At 37.8% G+C, this 23,128-nt stretch overlaps 1 protein-coding gene and 1 non-coding gene across 2 annotated transcripts in view; both read left to right on the plus strand.

The window, feature by feature from the left end:
- The first annotated feature begins 4,216 nt into the window (after window positions 1-4,216).
- Window positions 4,217-23,128, plus strand: part of ETNK1 (ethanolamine kinase 1) — a 67,792-nt gene continuing 48,880 nt past the window's right edge. The window contains exon 1 of the mRNA XM_047065434.1: window positions 4,217-4,622. Coding sequence (XP_046921390.1) covers window positions 4,467-4,622 — 156 coding nt within the window. The 5' untranslated portion in view covers window positions 4,217-4,466. The remainder of the gene's footprint in view (window positions 4,623-23,128) is intronic.
- LOC124502794 (small nucleolar RNA SNORA72) lies at window positions 9,960-10,091 on the plus strand. Its single transcript, XR_006960044.1, has one exon. It is a non-coding gene; the product is annotated as a small nucleolar RNA SNORA72 (small nucleolar RNA).

Consider the following 23,128-nt stretch of genomic DNA (forward strand, 5'->3'; position numbering starts at 1 on the left):
TCCTGTTTCCCAACATCTTCACCAAAGTTTGGTGTAGTCAACAGTTTGGATTTTAGTCATTCTAATAGGTGTGTAGTGGTATCATTGTTGTTTTAAGTTTCAGTTCCCTAATGACACATGGTGTGAACATGTTTTTGTGATTATTTGCTATCTGTATGTGTTCTTGGTGAGATTCTGATCCTCTGCCCATTAAAATTTTTTTTTTCCTTTATTGTTTTAAGAGTTCTTTTGTATATTTTGGATACAAGTCTTTTATCAGATATGTGTGTGTCTTGCAAATATTTTCTCCTAGTCATGTGGTTTGGCTTTGCATTCTCTTAACTGTGTTTTTCCCAGAGCAGAAGTTTTTAATTTTACTGAAGTCTGACTCACCAATTTTTCTTTCACGGATTGTGCTTTTGGTGTTGTATCTAAAAAGTCATTGCCAAACCCAAGGTCACCTAGATTTTCTCCTATGTTTTCACTTAAGAATTTCATAGTTTTGTTTTACATTTAGGTCAATAACCCATTTTGAGTTAATTTTGTGAAAGATATAAAGTCTGTGTCTAGATTCCTGTTTTCTTATATGTGGATGTCCAATCGTTCCAGCACCATTTATTGAAAAAAAATAGCCTTTCTCCATTGAATTGCCTTATGTTCCTTTTTCAACAGTTAACTATATTCATGTGAATCTATTTCTGCACTATCTATTGTGTTCCATTGATTTGTCAATTCTTTACTAATACTTCACTGTCTTGATCACTGTAGCTTTATTAAGTGTTGAAGTTGGGTAGTGCCTGTCTTTGTTGTTGTTCCTCTTCAGTATTTAATTGGTTATTCTGAGTCCTTTTCCTCTCCATATAAACTTTAGAATCAGTTTGTCAAAAGCCACAAAAATAACTTGTTGGGATTTGCATTGGAACTGCACTGTATAGATCAAGTTGATAAGAACTGACATTTCTTATATATTTTTAGGGTTTTGGTTTTAATATTAAGGTTTTTAATCTCCCAGAATTAATTTTTTTTTTAAATTTTTTTTTTCAACGTTTATTTATTTTTGGGACAGAGAGAGACAGAGCATGAACGGGGGAGGGGCAGAGAGAGAGGGAGACACAGAATCGGAAACAGGCTCCAGGCTCCGAGCCATCAGCCCAGAGCCCGACGCGGGGCTCGAACTCACGGACCGCGAGATCGTGACCTGGCTGAAGTCGGACGCTTAACCGACTGCGCCACCCAGGCGCCCCTCCCAGAATTAATTTTTATACATAATGAGGAGAGATCAAAAATTTTCCCCATATGAATGGCAATTGTTCCAGTACCATTTAACTAGCCCATCCTTTTTTCACTAATTAAAAAAAAATTAATGTTTTTATTTACTTTTGAGAAGAGAGAGACAGAGCATGAGCAGGGGAGGGGTAGAGAGAGAGACACAGAATCCGAAGCAGGATCCAGGCTTTGAGTGATTAGCACAGAGCCTGATGTGGGGCTCGAACTCACAAGCTGTGAGATCATGACCTGAGCTGAAGTCAGACACTCAATCGACTGAGCCACCCAGGCACCCCTTTTTTCACTAATTTTTAAAGCCACCTTTGTCACATTCAAAGTTATCATATATGTTTAGGTCTTCTTCTGGAATCAGTATTAGGTTCTACTGGTCTATTTGCCCATTCCTAAACTGTTATATAATAAATCCTACTAGGAGGGGTTCTCTCAACTTATTCTGCAGCCCTCCCTTCCCCACAAAAAAATTATAGCTGCTTTTCTTGGACAAAGTTTGGCATACATTTTAACATCATTTAAACAAGTTCTGTGAAAAACCCTGTTGAGATTTTAATTATAATTGCATTATAGTTATTGATTAGTTCAGTCAAAACAAAGATCTTTATAAGTATCTTTTCTTTTTTATGAAAAGATTTCTCCATTGATATAATTTCATCCATAAAGGACTTGCACATCTTTTGTTAATTTTATTCTTAGGTACATAATATTTTTTTTTTCTTGTGAAAGGATGCTTCTTTAAAATTACAAACTTATGGGGCCCCTGGGTGGCTCAGTCAGTTAAGCGTTGGACTTTGGCTCAGGTCATGATCTCAGGGCTTGTGGGTTTGAGCCCTGCATGCGTCTCCCTGCTGACAGCTCAGAGCCTGGAGCCTGCTTCAGATTCTGTATCTCCCTCTTTCTCTTTGTCCCTCCTCTGCTCACGTTGTCTCTTTCTCTCTCTCTCTCAAAAATAAGTAAACATTAAAAAAAAATTACAAACTTGTGCAGTTCTCAAAATAATTTTTTTTCTTTGGATTTTATTTTTAAGTAATTTCTACACTCAATGTAGTGAAGAAATTACATTTCTTCACAACCTTCAAACTCACAACCCTGAGATCAAGAGTTGCATGCTCCACCAACTGAGCCAGCCAGGTGCCCCTCAAAATGATTTTTTTATAATTTGCTAGTAAATTATTTTACAATTCAAAGTATAGTTTAAAACATTTTAAAATTTCATCTATATAGTATATATTATATATACTATATATGCTATATCAGTATAAAATAATACAAATTATACAAAAATAAAAGAGATACTATCTAAAATGTGAAAGTATTGTTACAGCAAATACTTGGCGTCCAGGAAGACACAAGCAACAAGCACTAGGGGAATCAGAAAACTGTTTATTTCGCACCAGTGCTGGCCCAGTGGAGTCACCTCCAAAGGCTGAGCATCTGGCTCAGGTTTTACTGATCTTTTATACATATGTGTTTTAGTATTAGTATATTATTTCTCCCCAATTTGGAACGTATAATCTATTGTTTATTGTAGTACATGATTTAAAAAAAATCTGGAAAATGTGGATTCAACTCCCTTGCTGTATTATAATACTGTATTTTCTTTTTTCAGTTTTTTATTTTTTAAATTTTAAAAATTTTATTTTTGAGAGAGACAGAGACGTGAGTGAGGAAGGGGCAGAGAGAGAGGGAAGGAGAGAGAATCCCAAGCAGGTTCCATGCAGCCAGCACAGAACCCGATGCAGGGCTCCAACTCATCAACTCATAAAACCATGAGATCATGTTGAGGCAAAATCAAGAGTCAGATGCCTAACCAACTGAGCCACCCAGGCGCCCCTCTTGTTTTTATTAAATTCAAGTTAGTTAACATATAGCATAGTGTTGGTTTCAGGAGCAGAACCCAGTGATTCATCACTTCTATATAACACCCAGTGCTATTTTCTTTTTCTTCTTTTTATGAATTTACCCTTATTGACAGTGAGCTATTTATTTTGTGATTTACAAAGCTAAATAGGTTCGTTCTGAACAATCATTGTAAACTCATGTTAAGGAGGTAAACATTTGAATGTTAAGCTGAATCCAGTTACTGATTTACCACTAATAAACATATTCACCATGTACTAAATGTTTCAGGGAAGACATAGATTAACAGATCATATCTCAGATCATTTTTCTCAATCATAATGAAGATTTGGAGGTCTCAATAAATTGTGGATTATCCAGTTTCCAATATTATCTTAACAGAGGAAATAGCTGCTATAAAACTTGAAGCTAAAAGTTTTAAGGTAGTTATTGTAAGGTCCATGCAGGAATACCCTGAAACAGGCGTGGAGCCACTGTAAGTGCTGAGTCTCAAAACCATTTTTCTTCCCTTCCCTTTCATCTTCATCCTAGACTATAACCTGTTTTTCCTGGCTCTGAATAATTCTCAGTATGGTTAAACATCTGGCATCAAAAATAAATCTTTAAGTGTTGTCGTCTTTACACAAATAAGTTTGTCCCAAATACCATGGCTTCTGTATACTGTTTGCCCACCCAACTGTGTGGTCGCCAGTACAGAGCGGCTTCGAGATCAAGGCGAGCCAGTTAATCTCCCATGCCCATATTCCGGCCAAATTCAAAGGCTGAACTGGGGGTTACTTCAGGGCACGTTCCTCGCTTCCGAGAAAAACTCAGTCATAACTCAAATTCAGACCCCAAACGCCCCCGATCATGTGATCTAAAGCTTCACAGCCTTTCGAGTCTTCGCAGAGCTCAGGCTCATTCCGGAAGAGGAGCCTGCGTTTTCAGATTAAAAGCAAGCGGGACGAGCTTTAGACGACCTAGGTACCGAGCTAGCTGCAGTCGCCCATTGTGCTTGCGGCTAGAAAGTCGTCTTCAGCCAACTGACGCAGGCGGAGGCCCCGCCCTGCGCGTGACGCTAGCGTCAGGCCAGTCCCGGCATGCTTCGCGGCCGCCGGCGGTGGAGTGCAGACAAGCGGAATTTTTCCCGTGAACATCTCCGGCTCAGTTCAGCTGCTGTTCAGACCTGGGTCGGTGAGAGTGTCGTGTCCAGCCGTTTTCCTACCGCTCGCCCGTCAGTCTGAGCGCCCCTAGCCCTCCCGCGAGGGCGCCCCGGGACGGAAGGATCCACCAGCCTGTCGGCGCCCGCCGTTCTCGTGGTCGCCGTCGCCGTCGTCGTGGTGGTAGTCTCTGCCGTCGCCTGGGCCATGGCCAATTACATCCACGTACCGCCCGGCTCCCCGGAGGTGCCCAAGTTGGACGTCACGGTTCAGGATCAGGAGGAGCAGCGTTGCCGGGAGGGGGCCCTCAGCCTCCTGCAACACCTGCGGCCGCATTGGGACCCTGAAGAGGTGACCCTGCAGGTAACGCCCACATCTCAGTACGGGGTCTCTCACAGCCCAGACTCGGCCCCGGGGGGTTCTCACAATCCCTTTAGTTCTCTGTCGACCCGAGAGAACCAACGGGAACGTCTTTTTCCTCAGTCCTCTGGGAAGTGACCCTGTGTGTTTCCTCCATCAAACCTAGGAAGGTCACTCCCCCTTCCTTCACAATTGCTTAGCGAGGTTGTCCTTAGGGCAGATTTTCTTTCTGGAAGCAGCTACGTAAGTGACGCACCCATTCACACCGGGAAAATCCCTGTTGATAGTTGCCCCTCCTCCCACTCCCCTGGCCTTTCTAACTGCAAAAGGAACCTTTTCCATTCTTGCGAGGGGGTCCTCTTCAGTCGTCTCTAGTTACCTTCTCTCCTTACTCGGATAATGCTTTAATTAATTCATCTGGTCTTTTCCTTCCCCTTCCCACCCCTCCCCCCACCCCCTTCCTCCCGCCCGTACCCCCTCCCCCATCCCCTTCCCCTTCCCCCACCCCCTTCCCCTCCCTCCCCCCACTTTGCCTGCCACCCCTCCTGGCGGATAACTACCCTGGAGGTCTCACCCTGCATTATCGTCTCGAACCTTCGGAATGGCGAGAGTATTCGATTTCAAAGTAATAACCATGGTCAGGCATTACTCGATTGAGTTCTTAGGTAGCTCTACACATATTTTATTTGAATCGGTGTTTCTGAATTTTTTTATTCGTCTTAGTAAAACTAGCAATGTCTGATGTTAGGTCGATCAGTGTGTCATATTGATAGACAAAAATTGGGAGAAAAATCTTTAGAGATCTAGGCGTTTTCTAATAACTTATTTCTAATAAGGTATGATTTAGTATACGTGACGTTTTGAATATTAATTTAACTTTTAGAGTTTCGGGATCTGTGACAACGAGCCTCCATTTTCCTTGCATACACGCATGAAAGTCAATAATTTTGAAGGCTGAGGTATTTGGAATTTGTTTCAGATCTGTTTAAGAGGTAGCCAAATCATCTGGTTTGTTTTGTTGACTAATTTATTCATTAGTGTTATTGACTTCACAGTATTTCAGATTCTTTGCTAAAGTAGTCACCTATACAAAGATGAATAAAACATGAACAGTGCTCTAGGGCCCCGGAACAGTTCCTGACACTTGGGCTTTCAGGAGTGTTAGTTTCAGTTCTTGTTGACTAGAAGAGTTTTGAGCAGATTAAAAGGACTCATGTGTTTTAGGAAAAAAATTGTTCGGAATTTTGAAATTTTAAGGGAGCGTTAGCCAACTAAACAGGATGTAGTGACTCCAAAATGATTTTCATGTGTAATTAAAAAAAATTAGTATGCTATATTTCCTTTAATTAAAAAAGTTAAATTAGTTCAAACTTCCAAAATTGAACCTTCCAATTGAAACTCAGAACTCCTTATTTTATTAACTTATTTGTAGTTTATTACAGAAAATTTTTATATTTATTAAAATGATTTATACTCTGAAAGTCAATTATAAACTAAGCATACTAATTAAAGACAGTGCTGCTTCCTGGGAAACTTTGGTGCTGGCAAACTATGCTACTTTTTAAGTAGAGAGTTTAAAGTTTTAAGCTTGAGACTCGTGTTTCTGTTGGTGTATTTGTCTGTAGAACAGTAAAAATAGCTATCCTGTGGTACCAGTGTTCCAGATTGTGAATTAGGTGATCTGTATATTTTATCACTTAATCCTACAAACAACACTATTAGGTACTTTCTTTTTCTTTTTTTTTAGGTGGAATTAGTGAGATAAAGCCAGGGTATAGGTAAAAAAGGGACAAAATGGGAACTTTTTGGTTATTGGAAAGTACTTGGGATTGACTCTTGCCTTTTATCTACATAGCAACTTTTGACTTTAAGACCTTTGCACTCATAATCCAAATTTCTAATATACTTGTCAGTGAAGATAAATACTACCAGGGGTGCCTGGGTGGCTCAGTCGGTTAAGTGAACCACTTCGGCTCAGGTCATGATCTCTTGGTTTGTGAGTTTGAGCCCCGCATCGGGCTCTGTGCTGACAGCTCGTAGCCTGGAGCCTGCTTCAGATTCTGTGTCTCCCTCTCTCTCTTCTCCTCCCCTGTTCATACTCTGTTTCTGTCTCTCAAAACTGAATAAATGTTAAAAAAATTTAAAAAAAAAAAGGTAAATACTACCACTTACTTTGCTGTAAGGATGATTATTAGAAATATAATCATTCCATGAGCAAACAACTCTTTTGATTCGAAAGTCTGACTTGGTGGTTATTTATTGGTGGTTTCTGAACCTGGGAAAATCTGACTCCCAAATTCCGTCATTCTAAACTCTTCTTTACTTTTTTAAAAATTTTTTTAAGATTTTATTTTAAAGTAATTTCTACACCCATTGTGGGGCGAACTCAGAACCCTGAGATCAAGAGTGTCATGCTCTACCAACTGAGCTAGCTAGATGCCCCTCTAAACTCTTCTTTATGATGCTTTAGGATTTCTTTAGTAAATCTCAATGGGAATATTTCTTTTGAGATTTGCTTTTATTTCCTTTGAAGTATAAAGATAATCATTCACATTTCAGAAGGGAAGTATGTATCATATGGTCAACAGATTAATACTGGTATGTAGCCCATTTTTTTCTAAAATTTTTATGTAATGAAAATATGCTTTAAACATACCTTACAGGCTAAGTCTACTAACACTTACTTTACTTGACGATTACTCATGTCAGCTGAACTGTTCAGAATATATTGGAAAATCCAGAAGCCAGCAAAAAAGACTTTGATGCAGTCAAAATGATATAGGGCCCAGTCTTTGCTCAGAACTTAAGAGACACATGGAATGCTGTATCTCATTTTAGATGGGATTTTAACAAATTAAGTTTTTGGTTTTCCTATTCATACAAAATTGAAAGAACAAAGTATAAAAGGGGTGGTGAGCTTTTTGGAGTGTACTGTACTGCCCTAGAGTAGATAGAGTACATTTGAAACAATAATACCAGTCAGTGCTTTTTATTTCATAATATTTTACTGAAATTCCTAGTCAGATGGGGAAGATAAAGTCATAATGTAGTGTTTTTAGAATGAACATTCATATTAATATGTGAAGATTACAGAAGAACATTTAAAAAGCATACAGTTTTTTCCTTTTTGTACTACAAGTTTTTCCATGTTATTGGATGCATAGTTTTGAAATCCCCCCTTTTTTTTAAGCATACATGGACTGTCTTGGAAACCAGTGCTGTGTTTGGTTTGTAGCTACATAGCAGTTTCCATATCCCCTTTCTTCTCTTTATCTAGCCATGTTGGAAATGGTTACTAAAATAGTCTATTAAAAATCTATAAGCCTTATTTTAATATCAATATTATTTAATTTTTTAAATGAAGAATCAAAACAGAGAGAGAGAGAGAGAGAGAGTTCTAATAAGCTGTGTCTTTACTGTTCTAACTTAATTCTCCCCCACCCCTTTTTTTTAAGGTATAGTTGACACACAATGTTACATTAGTTTCAGGTATTTATTTATTTTTTTTTAAGTTTATTTATTTTGAGAACGTACCCCCAAGAGCTTGCATGTGCAAGCAGGGGAGGGGCAGAGAGAGAATCCCAAGCAGGCTCTACACTATCAGCACAAGAGTCCCATAGTAGGCTGGAACGGAAGTGTGAGATCATGACCCAAGCCGAAATTAAGAGTTCAGCTAAATTAAGAGTTCAACGCTCAACCGACTGAGCCACCTGGGCTTTTTATTTTTTTATTTTTTTTATTTTTTATTGTATGCATTTATTTTGAGAGAAGGAGAGATAGTTTGTATTGAGAGCAAGTGTGAGCCAGGATGGGGTAGAGAAAGAATCCCAAGCAGGCTCTGTGCTGCCAATGCAGAGCCTGACGACCCATGGCTCAAACCCATGAATCTTGAGATCATGACCTGATCTAAAATCGAGAGTCAGACGTCTCACCAACTAAGCCACCCAGGTGCCCTCTTTTCTGTTTTTAGAAAGATGAGTTTTTTCCTTACTTTGAGAAGTTTCTGAAAAGTCTTAGGTAGATTCAAGTAATGTATTAAGTATGCCAGGAGGATATGATATTTATATGAACTTTAAGTCATGTAGATAAATAATAAGGGTTCACAGTTTTGTCAGCATAAGTTTTTTTTAATAAAATTTTTTTTTTTTACATTTATCTTATTTTTGAGAGGCAGAGAGAGTCAGAGCACAAGTGGGGGAGGGGCAGAGATAGGAGACACAGAATCCGAAGCAGGCTCCAGGCTCTGAGCTGTCAGCACAGATCCCGATATGAGGCTCGAACTCACAAACCGTGAGATCAGGACCTGAGGCGAAGTTGGACGCTCAACCGACTGAGCCACCCAGGCACCCCTCGACGTAACTTAAAAAAAATTTTTTTTCAAACTTTTTTGACAGAAAGAGTGCATGTGCATGTGGGTTGAGGGAGAGGGGCAGAGAAAGAGGGAGAGAGAGAATTCCAAGCGAGCTCCCCACTGTCAGTGCAGAACATGATCCCCTGAATCCACCAAAGGTGAGGTCATGACCTGAGCCAAAATCAAGAGTCCAAGCTTAACCAACTGGGCCACCCATATGCCCCTCAGCATAACTTTTAATATAAATGGTTGGGTCCAATTTTCCATTTTCTGTTCCTCCTCTTTCTGTTTTCAGTGTTTTATAATAAAGTATTTGATGGGTGGTAGGCCCTAAGACTCTGTTGACTGTGGCTAAGAGAGATGTATGATGTTTGATAGGCTCCTATGAAAGATGTGTAATTTAAAAAAAATTTTGTTTTAATGTTTATTTTTGAGAGAGATACAGAGTGTGAACGGGGGAGGGGCAGAGAGAGGGAGACACAGAATGTGAAGCAGGTTCCAGGCTCTGAGGTTTCAGTACAGAGCCCGACGCAGAGCTCCATCCCATGACCCATGAGATTATGACCTGAGCCAAAGTTGGATGCCTAACTGACTGAGCCGCCCAGGAGCCCTTAATTTTTTTTGTTTTTTTTAAAGTAATCTCCACCCAACGTGGGGCTTGAACTCATGACTCTGAGAGCAAGAGACCTTGAGCCAGCTAGGCTTCCCAAAGATGAATGTTTGATAGGCTCCCATGTCTTTTATTAAGATGGGACTAAAAAGTCAGAAGCCTAATACGCTAGTTCATTTTCAGGTATTAACAGCTGTCTGATTTGGACTAAACAAGTAACTTGACCTGTTTTGGGGGGCTTCAGCATAATGTGGTAGAAAGAGGATGGTTTTTGAATCCTGATACCAGCTATTTGTAACCTTTGGCAAGTTTTTAAATCTCTGAAACAGGATTTTTATCTACCTTGGAAAGCAGCAGACTGGTAGAAAATAGTAGAATTTACCACTTAATACTACTTTATCGATTTTGTAATAATCAGGGCAGGCTAAACATTCGCTATATTAAGACCATGCATGTGTCCCCAGACTTAGCTCTTTCCCTAGGTCTGGTTTTATCAATGCTGGTGATAAACCAACTCTGACTTACATGATGCATCCGTGGAAAATGTCTGTGACTCTAGGTATCTGATCATCCTTGAGAATGACAGCAAAGCTAGTGTAACAACTTTTGAAGATAACCATTGCCAATGTGATGATTACCAGTTGCCATTAAACAAATTGTAAAACTGTTATGTCTTATTTTCTAGAAAAAAAAAATACTACTTTATTACTAATAGTAATTTTACTACTAGCACCAGTTTTTACTACTTTACTACTAATAGAATATCCTAAGAAATGAAATGCATAAAGTTCTGCATGGTATATTTTAGTACTACGTGCTTCCAACTTTTCCCCTCCCATCTCCCCCAGCACCCTCCCCCATTTGTAAGTGGAATAATTCATCTGAATTGTAAGCTCCTAAAATTCAGTAATTCTTTTTTTTTTTAATTTTTAAAAAATGTTTTTATTTATTTTTGAGACAGAGAGAGAGCATGAACGGGGGAGGGTCAGAGAGAGAGGGAGACACAGAATCTGAAACAGGCTGCATCCAGGCTCTGAGCGGTCAGCACAGAGCCTGATGCGGGGCATGAACCCATGGACCATGAGATCATGACCTGAGCTGAAGTCGGACACCTAACCGACTGAGCCACCCAGGTGCCCCTGAAATTCAGTAATTCTGACATACATTTTTTGTAACAGGCACGATGCTATTTTATAACCTTTTTTTTTCAATATTTTTCAAGTTTGTTTATTGTGAGAGAGAGCGGGGGAGGGGGAGAGAGAATCCCAAGCAGGCTCCACACTGTCAGCACAGAGCCCAATGTGGGGTTCGAACTCATGTATTGTGTGATCATGACTGGAGCTGAAATCAAGGGTCAGACGTTTAACTGATTCAGCCCCCCCCCCCCAGCCCTAGCATGATATTAACTTTAAGCAGCATCCTTTTGTACAACTAACTGTAACAAAAGGTAGGCATGGGAAAATGTAGAAGGGAACACTTCCTAGAGGAGGGGATACCTGAACTGAGCTTTGAAGGAAATATATGGTCAGATGGAATGGGGAAGCATTTCTGGGCAATGAAAAAAACTACTTTCACAAAGCTAGACTATAAGGGGGAAAGAACAAAGCTAGACTGAATTTTTTGGGCCAAATGGAGTGTGAACAAGAGTAGTAGGACTGATTTTTGAGAAAGGGAGTTGTTAGATATGAAGGTTTTGTGCTTCATTAAGGAGGTGATATTTTATTATCTAGGACATAATGGAAGCCATTGAATGTTTTTAAGGAGGTGAGTTATAGCATGTATTTTTTAAAAGCAGTAGCAGGCTATATTGAAGGCAACTGTAGTTGAATGAGATGTTTTGAATTGGGGAATAAGTGATCCACTTAGGACATTGGTTTTGAAACTAGTGGTTACCCCACATGAATAGAATGCTAAGTCAGCAGAGTGGGTTGAAACTACTACAGTTTAAAAAGATGAGTTAAGGGGCGCCTGGGTGGCGCAGTCGGTTAAGCGTCCGACTTCAGCCAGGTCACGATCTCGCGGTCCGTGAGTTCGAGCCCCGCGTCAGGCTCTGGGCTGATGGCTCAGAGCCTGGAGCCTGTTTCCGATTCTGTGTCTCCCTCTCTCTCTGCCCCTTCCCCGTTCATGCTCTGTCTCTCTCTGTCCCAAAAATAAAAAAATAAAAAAAACGTTGGAAAAATAAATTAAAAAAAAAAAAAAAAAAGATGAGTTAAAATAGGATGCAATAGGATAGATCAGAGAGTCTTGCAAATAATAAGGTGAAGCTTTTTTCATATGAAAGTATGGTACTGAATTAGATGATAAATATATTTTTGTCTGAGTATCACATTAAAAAATGTTGGAGAAAAACTTAACCTAGGAGGACTGTTAGTTCAGACAAGAGTTGCTGCTACTCAAATAAGGACAGTGGCCTTGGAGATGAAAATAAAGGGCAGATTGGGCATTTCGGAAAATAAATACGAAGGAGTTAATTGCTTGTTTGCAGGTGAGGGAACAGAGAAGCTTAAGGATTTTTTTTGGGGGGGGGGTGACAAAGATAGGGAGGTAATAGAAGACCTATACTTAAGGAATCAGAGGCTAGATATCTCACTTGAGAAATAATTTGTCTTCTGAGGAGTTATTTTGCTCTTTGATATAATAGATGGGCTGTAAATAAATTTTTATCATCCTTTTAAAAATCGTGAGATATAATAAACATACAGAAAAATCTATGAAACGTAAATTTTTTTGTAGAACAAATACTGTGTAACCCAAACCATGGTAAAGAAAATATCAGCAACGCAGAATATCTCCATTTTACTTCCTGGTCCTAATCTCTCCCTCCCTCTAGTGGTAGTCACAATAACAGGTGTTTTTTTTTTTTTTTTTTTAATGTTTATTTATTTTTGAGAGAGAGAGAGAGACAGAGCATGAGTGGAGGACAGGTAGAGAGAGAGAGGGAGACACAGAATCTGAAGCAGGCTCAGGCTCTGAGCTGTCAGCACAGCGCTAGAGGCAGGGCTTGAACTCATAAACCACAAGATCATGACCTAAGCTGAAGTCAGATGCTTAACCACCTGAGCCACCCAGGCGCTCCACAATAGCAGTTTCGTTTCGTTTTTCTTTTCTTTTCTTTTCTTTTCTTTTCTTTTCTTTTCTTTTCTTTTCTTTTCTTTTCTTTTCTTTTCTTTTTTCTCTTCTCTTCTCTTCTCTTCTCTTCTCTTCTCTTCTTTTCTTTTCTTTTCTTTTCTGTTTTTCTTTAGTAATTTTTTGCAAATCAACTCTGGAAAACAGTGTGGAGGTTCCTCAAAAAATTAAAAATAGATCTACCCTATGACCCAGCAATAGCACTGCTAGGAATTTACCCAAGGGATACAGGAGTGCTGATGCATAGGGGCACTTGTACCCCAATGTTTCTAGCAGCACTCTCAACAATAGCCAAATTATGGAAAGAGCCTAAATGTCCATCAACTGATGAATGGATAAAGAAATTGTGGTTTATATACACAATGGAGTACTACGTGGCAATGAGAAAGAATGAAACATGGCCCTTTGTAGCAATATGGATGGAACTGGAGAGTGTGATGCTAAGTGAAATGAGCCATACAGAGAAAGACAGATACCATATGTTTTCATTCTTATGTGGATCCTGAGAAACTTAACAGAAACCCATGGGGGAGGGGAAGGAAAAAAAAAAGGGGTTAGAGTGGGAGAGAACCAAAGCATAAGAGACTCTTAAAAACTGAGAACAAACTGAGGGTTGATGGAGGGTGGGAGGGAGGGGAGGGTGGGTGATGGGTATTGAAGAGGGCACCTTTTGGGATGAGCACTGGGTGTTGTATGGAAACCAGTTTGACAATAAATTTCATATATTGAAAAAAAATTTTTTTTGCAAGTCAGTACTATGAGAAAATAATATACTGAGTATGAATTTCCTTTTATAAGGGACATGAATGTGAAATAATTTAGTTTTACTACAAAGATACATCACAGTATTGAAAGTTTGAATAGGGAGAAAAACCATTTCTGATCCATATTTTATGAAAAAAAACAGTTGTTTTTTCATTACCTTCTTTTGCATAGTTAGGATCATACCAAGTATGTAATTATGTAGTCCTTTTTTTTATGCGGCCTTTCACTTTCCCGTGTTTGTATGATATTGACTATAATTTTTGATAGCCATAAATATAATATTTGGTCATGTTGAACATCATGTTCCTGAATTATTAAAATGAAGTTTAAAAATTTTTGAAGAGCTGTGCCTGGGTGGCTCAGTCAGTTAAGTGACTGACTTCAGCTCAGGTCATGATCTCACGGTTCCTGAGTTCGAGCCCCAGTCGGGATTGCTGCTTGTCAGTGCAGAACCTGCCTCAGATTCTCTCTCTCCCTCTCTCTCTGCCCCTCCCCTGTGCTTTCTCTCTCTCTCTCTCTCTCTCTCTCTCTCTCTCTCTCTCTTTCTCTCTCTCTCAATAAAAACCAAACAAACCAACAAAAATTGTGAGGAGTATAAACTAGAAAATTAGAAAGGTTCATATACTGTCTAAACGTGTTGGTTTTGTTTAAAAAAATACAAATAATATATGCTTTTAATAAAATATTTAAAAAATATACAAGACTATGTAAAATGAAAAGTAAAAAGTGTAACTCCCTCAACTTCCAACTTCCATTCATTCTCCCCACAGTAATTTTGTGAGCAGTTTTTTTGAACTTCTAAAAAATCAGATTATGGGTTTATCCGGGCACATATTACCTATATTAATAAATACTAGTAAGTATTACTATATCCCTTTTGTAATGCAACAGAGTTATTCTGTATCTTGGATTTTAAAATAGTATATCTTAGGCATCCTCCTGTGTCAGTATATGTAATCTACCTCATATTTTTTAACCTTTTTTTTTTTAAATTTTTTAAAAATAATCTCTACACCCAACATGGGACTTGAGCTCATGACCCTGAGATCAAGAGTTGCATGGTCCATCCACTGAGCCAGCCAGGCACCCCTGCCTCATATTTTTTAAACAACATTGAATCATTTCTATTTTTTGCACGTTAAAGTAGTTTTGCATGAACTGCTCCTATACATATGTTTTGGATAACTTTTCTAAGTATATCCATAGAATGAGTTCTTACTAGTGGAATTAAAAAGTTAAAAACTGTGTGCCAGTTACGGGTATAGTATGTGGGCTTTATTTCAAAGAATTGGCTCATGTACTTGTAGAGGCTGGTAAGTCTGAAATATAGGGCAGGGTAATAGGCTAGAAACTTAGGTAGGAGTTGATGCTGTCATCTTAAGGTAGAATTTCTTCAGGAAAACTTAAAACTTGTTTTATTTTTATATATCTTAAACTGATTGGATGAAGCCCACCCTCATAACTGATTGTACAGGTTAAGTGTAGCTACCGTACCTTCACAGCTGCATCTAGATTAGTGTTTGAATAAGTGGGTATTACAGCCAATCCTAGTTGACTCATTAAACTGTCATGCTGTTTCTCATTTTCGTATTACCAAATTGTCACAAAAGTTGCATTAATTTATACTTCTCAATACAGTGTTGGAGAACACGATTTTCCTTATACCTTGTCCAATCCCTGATACTGAATTTAAAAATTTTTGCCAGTGGGATACATGAAAATGGTATTATTATTTTACTTCTAATTTTATTATTTTGGAAGATGATGGAATCCAAGGGTTTCTTCCACAAAACAATGAACTGATACGTATTAATTTCCACCTTTCTAGGCTTTTTAGTTGGTTTAGCAACCATTAGCTTAATAATTGAAACTTGCCTTTACTATTTTATTGGCATGAGAGTTTATTCATTTAAATTCAGTAGTTAACTGGTCATTCTAGACCATAAATACGTGTCAAAACAGGTTCCCTGTTTGGCATATTAAATCATTAGGACTAAAGGAGTTTCATAGTTGATATGTAGAATTTAATATTTTTACCATCTCAGGGTTTGTAGTTGCAGGACAGTGTCAAATATTGAAAGAAGTATTGAATTATGATTTGAGGGTCTAAAGAAGACCTTCAAGTTTATTAATACCACTGTAGCTTTTAAGTGTCAATAAAGCCATAATCTTGGGGCAGCTGAGTGGCTAAGTTGGTTAAGTGTTCAACTCTTGATTTCGACTCAGGTCATGATCTCACTAGGTGTGGAGCTTGCTTATGATTGTCTCTCCTTTCCCCTCTGCTTCTTCCCTGCTTGCACACTTGTGCTCTCACTCTTTCTGTCTTTCAAAAAAAAAACCCCAAAAAAACAACAAAAAAAAAAGCCTCACAACTTCCATTGTGTTGGGGCAAATCGATTTGCCATCTGTCTTATCTTTCCACTTCCTAGTGAACCATTCTAATTTTCTTGGTATTATTCCTAAGACCCATAAAGTGAAGCTTTAGACAGCAAGTCTGATACAGCATCCTGAATGGTTTCTTGCGTTGGTAACAGTAAAGTTACGTGGGGGACCCATATAGAAGGAGCCATCTTTTTTTTTTTATTAAATTTACTTATTTTAATAATAAATAAACAGGGGAGGGGCAGGGAGAGAAGGGGAGAGAATCCCAAGCAGGCTCCACACCAACATCTCGAGCACATCACGGGGCTTGAACCCATGAACCATGAGATCATGACCTGAGCCAAAACAAAGAGTTGGATGCTTAACCAGTTGACGTACCCAGGTGCCCCATAAAAGAAGCCATCTTTATCATACAGTATTCATAGTGACCTGGGGGTGAGACATACTGAATATCTTGGTCACTGGAAAGCAAATCTAGTATGGTCTGTATATATAGCATATCAGCCCTTCATCTGGATTATTCCACTTTGCATGCAAAGGAGGGACAGGACACTTGCCCTTCTCAGGATAAACAAACTTTCTAGCCACTTTCATTCATTGTACCAGGCTGACACTCTTGTTTGGGTTAGTCACTGCCATTCAGGACTGTCACTGAGCTATGGATCCTGCATTAGCTCAAACATGGCATGGTCTTCATAGACTGCTCCTAACTTAACCATTCTTATGAGCCATGTTAATAAAGGTTCTTCAGGGAACCAGCTATATTGACCCCACTAAATAAGACAACTTTTACGCTATCTCCCCTGGTGTCAGTAGTTTCCTGACTTTGTCTCTTCGTTACCTGAATCATTTTGGTAAACAGCTGTAAATCTGCTCAGTATGATTTTTCTGTTTTGTGATGGTTTTGAAGTGAGCAGTTTGATGTTGGATTAGATCAGTTGGAATCTGGCTCTATTTAACATCACAGCCCACCCTAAAACTGTCTTTAGCTTTCTGTTCTAGGTAGTATGCTAACAATAGCCAGGGAATTGTGCCTTTAGCCAGTTTCTTATTATTTTGCATTTTATTGTGGATTCAGTGATGAAACTCCTCTCAGGTTGGATCTATCTGCTAGGTTTCATTTACTTTTACCTCCTGTAACAGATGGCAGCACGCCTGCTGTTTGATACTGTGGGTGATTTGGCAAACACCTGGCATCAAGGATTTAGCCTCTAAGGCCTTTTATTTTCTCCCCCCAAAATGCTTTAGCAATATTACACTGAGTCTAGGATCATGCTAGCAAATTTGATATCTTTGGAACAGATTAATAGTCATAATACCAGCTTTTAACCTGTTCTTCCATTGTGTGATTTTGGATAAGTAAGGGAATTTATTTCGGCCATAATTTTCTCATTCTACAAACTGAGCATTTCTGAGGTATTTTACAATCAGTCTATACATAAACAAACATTTATTGAATATGTCTTTGTTGTAGGCCATTGTTTCTCAATCCTTTTAATAATTATTCTCGAAACAAATTAAAATGAAATTAATTAAAAAGCTTTGTTGATTTCTATCTAACAGAAATTATATACCAAAGAATAGGATTTTGTCAGGTAGTATTGAGCTTTGGTGAGCCACAAACCATTGTAATAGCTTTTTCTTGCTTCTTTGGTGATACCTGTTTTGAGAATGCATGTAATAGACTAAGAAATTTTATTTCATTTCATATATATGTATCCTTTGACTTCTGATGTGGTTATGTCCTGATAAACCCATTGTAAGTCAAAAATCCCCCAAATCGGAAATGCATTTAACCCATGTAACCTACTGCACATCATAGCTTAGCTTAGCCTATCTTAAATGTGCCCGGAACACTGACATTTGCCTACAGTTGGGTAAAATCATCCAACAGAAAGACTATTTTGTAATAAAGTATTGAATATTGTATGTAATTTATTGAATACTGTACTGAAAGTGAAAAACAGAATGGTTGTTTGGGTACAGAATGGTTGGAAGTGCATTGGTTGTTTATTGTCATGATCATGTGGTTGACTGAGAGCTGCAGCTGCTGTTAACTATCATCATGAGAGGATCAAACTGCATATCGCCAGCCCAAAATTCATATTCAAAGTATGGTTTCTTCCAAATGTGTATTGCTTTTACACCTTTGTAAAATTGGAAAATCGTTGAAGGTAATGAGAAGATTAACATGAAAATACATTCCTCCCGCTCAGAATATTGTGTTAACTCTTTTTAATAAAAGTCTATTTATTGTTGAGAAGTGATACACATAATAAAAAGCACACAATTCATCGAGTGTAGAACCTGATGAATGTTCCTACAAAATGACCATACCTGTGTAATAAGTATCCAGGTCAGGAAACGGATTTGGGGAAACAGTACCCCTGAATCTTCTTATGTTCCCCTGTAGTCACTATTCATCATCTCTCTCCCCAGCCAAAGATTACTCCTATCCTGATTTCTTACATCATAATTTTGTTTATGAATTTTTTAAATGGAATCATGTGGACTATTTTTGTTTTTTTGTTTTTGGGGCTGGATTTTGTTCAAATTTTGAGAGATTTATTCATGTATATATAGTTCTTACAATAACTTATTTCATTGTGAGAATGCACTTCTGTTTCTTTATTTCCTACTGTTGATGGACATTTGGGATGTTTTCAGTATTTGACTATTAAAAATTATGCTGTTACAAACATAATTATATATATTTTTGGTGAACATAAATGACCCTTTCTGTTAGGTGAATAGTTAGACTTGCTAGGTCATCTGGCTTAAGTATTTTCAGCCTCACTACATATTTTCAGTTTTCCAAAGTGGTTGTGCCCAGTTATACCCATAATGGCAGTATATGATAGTTTCAGTATGTTTCATTTTTACCAACAGCTGGTATTATTTGTGTTTATTTTTATCATTCTTGTGGGCATTAGGGATACCTTATGGGTGTAATTTGCATTCTGCTGGTGGCTAAGGGCATCTTTTTTGTGTGTGTGTTGGATATTTGGATGTCTTCTATTTTGAGGTACTTGTTCAAATCTTTTGCTGATTTTTCAGTTTTTCCTTTGTGAAGATGTTGTTTATATGTTGTAGAGTTGAGTCCTTTTTTTTTTTTTTAACGTTTATTTATTTTTGAGACAGAGAGAGACAGAGCATAAACGAGGGAGGGTCAGAGAGAGAGGGAGACACAGGATCTGAAGCAGGCTCCAGGCTCTGAGCTGTCAGCACAGAGCCTGACGCGGGGCTCGAACTCACAGACTGTGAAATCATGACCTGAGCCGAAGTCGGCTGCTTAACCGACTGAGCCACCTAGGCACCCTGAGTTGAGTCCTTTTCAAATAAATAAATATTACAATTATTGTCTGCCAAAATGTAGCTTGCGCTTTCACTCTTAGTAGTGTATTTGATAATCTTAAAACCAGTATTTGAATTTTTTTTCCTTATAGGTTGCTTGTTTTATGTCTTGAGATCTCTTCCTGTGTCAACCTCATGAAGATGTTCATTCTTCTGTGTTTTGTACAAGCTTTACTGTTTTGATATTTTATATCTTGATCTAGAATTGTGTATGATGTTAGGTAGAAGGGATCATGATTAATTTTTTTCCATGTGGCTATCAGTTGACTCATTATTGTTTATTGAAAAGGCCATCTTTTCCCCGTTATAGTGTCATCATTGTCATAAATCAGGTTGCATTGTATGTGGGCCAGGTTATGTTGTTCTGTCCCTTTGGTCTGTTTTATCTGTTGCGCTGGTACTGTACTATCTTGATTACTCTCAGGCTTTACTATGGTTGTTGGAAGCTGATATAATTACTGTAGTCCATGATACAGGGTTTTAACTTTGTTCTTTAAAATTTTCTTGACTATTCTTGACTTTTTAAATTGCCATATAAATTGTAGACTCAACTTTTCAATTTTCACAAAAGAAACTGGATGAAAGTTTGATACTTTGTGGACTCTATAGATTTTTGAGAAGTAAAATCATTAATAATATTGAGTCTCAAAATCCATAAACAAGGCATATCCCATTTATTTAGTCCTTTAATTTTTCTCCACATTTTTGCTTTTTGTTTTTAAACTTTAAAAAAAAATGTTTACCTTTTTGAGAGAGAGCACGAGTGGGGCAAGGGCAGTGAGATAAGGAGAGAATCCTGAGCAGGCTCTGCACTGATGGTGCATAGCCTAATGTGGTGCTTGAACCCACAGACTGTGAAATCATGACCTGAGCCAAAGTCAAGAGTCAGATGTTCAACCAACTGAGCCACTCAGGCACCCCAAACTTTCTTTTTTTAAAGTTAACTCTGCCCCTAATGTGGGGCTTGTACTGATGACCCTAAGATGAAAAGTTGCATGTTCTATGGACTAAGCCATCCAAGCATCCTAGGAAGTTTCATTTTATTCTTAGTTGCACATGTGTTTATTTTATGGTATACTTTTTTTTTTGCTTCTCATGATGATTGCATGATTTTCCTCCATTTTTCTGTTGAGCTGAATTACATTGATTTTTTAAAAAAATTTTTAATGTTGAAAACCTTTGCTTTTTAGAGTAAGCCCCATTTGGTTGTGACGTGTTCTCCTTTTTAAATATTAGTTATTGATATGTTTTTTAAAGTATTTATTTAAGTAATCTCTACACCCCATGTGGGGCTCAGACTCATGACCCCCAAGATCAAGGGTTGTATACTGTACCAACTGAGCCAGTCCAGTGACCCTAGTTACTAATATTTTGATTGGAATTTTTGCAACTATGTTTATGAGAGTGGTCTTTATAATATTCTTGTAATGTCCTTGGCATGTTTTGACATCTTATTGATAGTTTGTTTTCTTTTTTTTTTTCCTTGATAGTTTTGCTTGGAAGTGATCAACCTTATCTTTAAAAATAACAATTTTTGATGGTTGAATTTTTGTGTTTTATTGATAATTTTGCCCTTTTATTCTCTTTCTAATATATATATATTTGAAGAATTACTTATCTAGCTTCTTGAGCTGGAAGCTTAGATCATTACTTTTCTGCCTTTTTAATTTTTAATACTTTTATTTACATGACCCTGCAAGCATCCACAAGTTTTGAAATGTTTTTGTTATCATTCAGTTCAGAATGTTTTTCGCTGAGCTAGTACTATCCTAAATATTTGACAAACAGTGCAAGATATAGTTCCTGAGAAAAGGAGCTCCATGAGATTTGTATTAGTTTTGTCCTTCTTCCATTGAGGTGAAAATTTACATTTCTAGTATATATCTAGTATATGTATCTAGTATATACCTAGTATATTTTACTGTATGTTTCAGAAGGTTCAGCACCTTCTGAGTTTCCTGTAGGTTTATATATGAGGTGGGAACCATCCAAGGGCAAAAACCATTATCCATACATCTTTATTTAAAAAAAATGTTTTTTATTTATTTTTGAGAGACAATGAGACAGCACGAGGGGGGGGAGGGGCAGAGAGAGAAGGAGATGCAGAATCTGAAGGAGGCTCCAGGCTCTGACCAAGCATTCAGCACAGAGCCCCACGTGGGGTTGGAACCCACGAACCTTGAGATCGTGACCTGAGCTGAAGTCAGACACTTAACGGACTGAGCTACCTAGGTGCCCCTATCCATACATCTTTAAAGCCAGTGTTCTCCATTAAGAACACACTTTTAGCTAAACAAGTTGGGTTTAAGAGAGAACTTATACCACTAGGTAGGAATAGTAGGGATCTCAGTAAGTGGATGTTACAAAGGACTTAATAGGATTTGGGTTTGCTGATTTGGGAAAGTATTCAAGTAAGCTAGGCTTTCCTCTGGATTTGGTGTTGTCAGGAAGTGGGGGCAAGTCTATGACTGGGGATATATTAATCTTATCTAAAGGACTGGAGGAATGAAGTAGGGCCAAAGCTGTGACTGAAAACGAAGAGCAGTCATTCATACTAGCCAAAATAGGGGGATATTTAGTCATTTTTATGGTTTGAAAAAATTTTATGATTTTGTCTACATTCAGACATGATTACAGAATGGCTTTGTTTTTGTCTTGAACCATTGTGGTCAGAGTGGCCTCACCTGATGTTGGTGTTCTGTGAAATTATTTATGTTCAATAGAACCTCAAGGCTTTACTGTGTGTGCCAGGTCAGTTCCTAGTTGTTGGGCTTCTTTTCTGTTAGTAATTTAATTTTTCAAATGTAAACTAGGCTCATTGCAGGAAAATGAAAGTGAGAAAACATACATAAACCAAAAGGAAAAAGTTTAGAGAAACAAAACAAAAAACAAGATTTAACCTGTCTGCCTAATATTTTCTTGAATATCTTTGCAGACATTTCTATCCTTATTTATACATACAATATTTTTATAGATGTGAAGTGATATTATTCATGTATTTATTTTTTTACAAGAATTTATGGTTTATTATTTCGTTGGAAGTATGTAGTTATTGCACAGTAGAGGATGCTGGGGTTAGTTTCACAGTCTTTGTTACAGTAAGTTGAGATATTTTATCGTACATCTGAAGTTACAGAATAATGTATATGAATTGATATGACCTTGTAGTAGACAGTATGCTTTTCAACACAGATTTTAATAAAATGATTTGCATTTAGTGTAAGTGCATATGCTTCTTGTCAATTCTACATACAATTTTGTGAAATCTAGGTGGAAAGCAATACTTGTATGTCTCTGCATACCTGAAAAAGTATTTAAAATAAGCCTCTTTACTTAACTCATGTAATTTACCTGCATTATGTGAATAAGGATAATAGTCAAGTCTTGTATATAATAAAAAAATATATATATAAACTAGTTGGGGTGACTGGGTGGTTCAGTCAGTTGAGCATCCAACTTCAGCTCAGGTCATGATCTTGTGATCTGTGAGTTCAAGCCCCAAGTTGGGTTCTGTGCTGATAGCCTGGAGCCTGCTTTGGATTCTGTGTCTCCTTTTTTCTCTGCCCCTACCCTGCTCATGCTCGCTCTCTCTCTCAAAAATAAGTAAACATAAAAAAAAACTAAAACAAAAAAACCCCCAAACCTAGTTAGCTGTGTATTATATTAACTTTAGTAAACAGTTCCAGATTTTCACCTGAAGATGTAAGCCTTTTCAGATGTCATTTATCATTACAATAATCTTATTGAAATAGAAACGTTTACATTTTTTTCTCAGGCATTAACTAAATATGTGTACATTTAAAACTTATCCTTTGGCTCTTTTTCCTGTTATTTTTTTTTTTTTTACAGTTTTCTTGGAAAAAAATGTCCTTAACTCTTGCTTACACTTTGAATTTTATCTCTTGTCCCTTTATTCCACCT

This window comes from Lynx rufus, unplaced genomic scaffold, assembly GCF_022079265.1.
Source record: "Lynx rufus isolate CCGP_SWC_20201006 ecotype Redwood Valley unplaced genomic scaffold, mLynRuf1.p SCAF_7, whole genome shotgun sequence".
NCBI classification, from domain to species: Eukaryota; Metazoa; Chordata; class Mammalia; order Carnivora; family Felidae; genus Lynx; species Lynx rufus.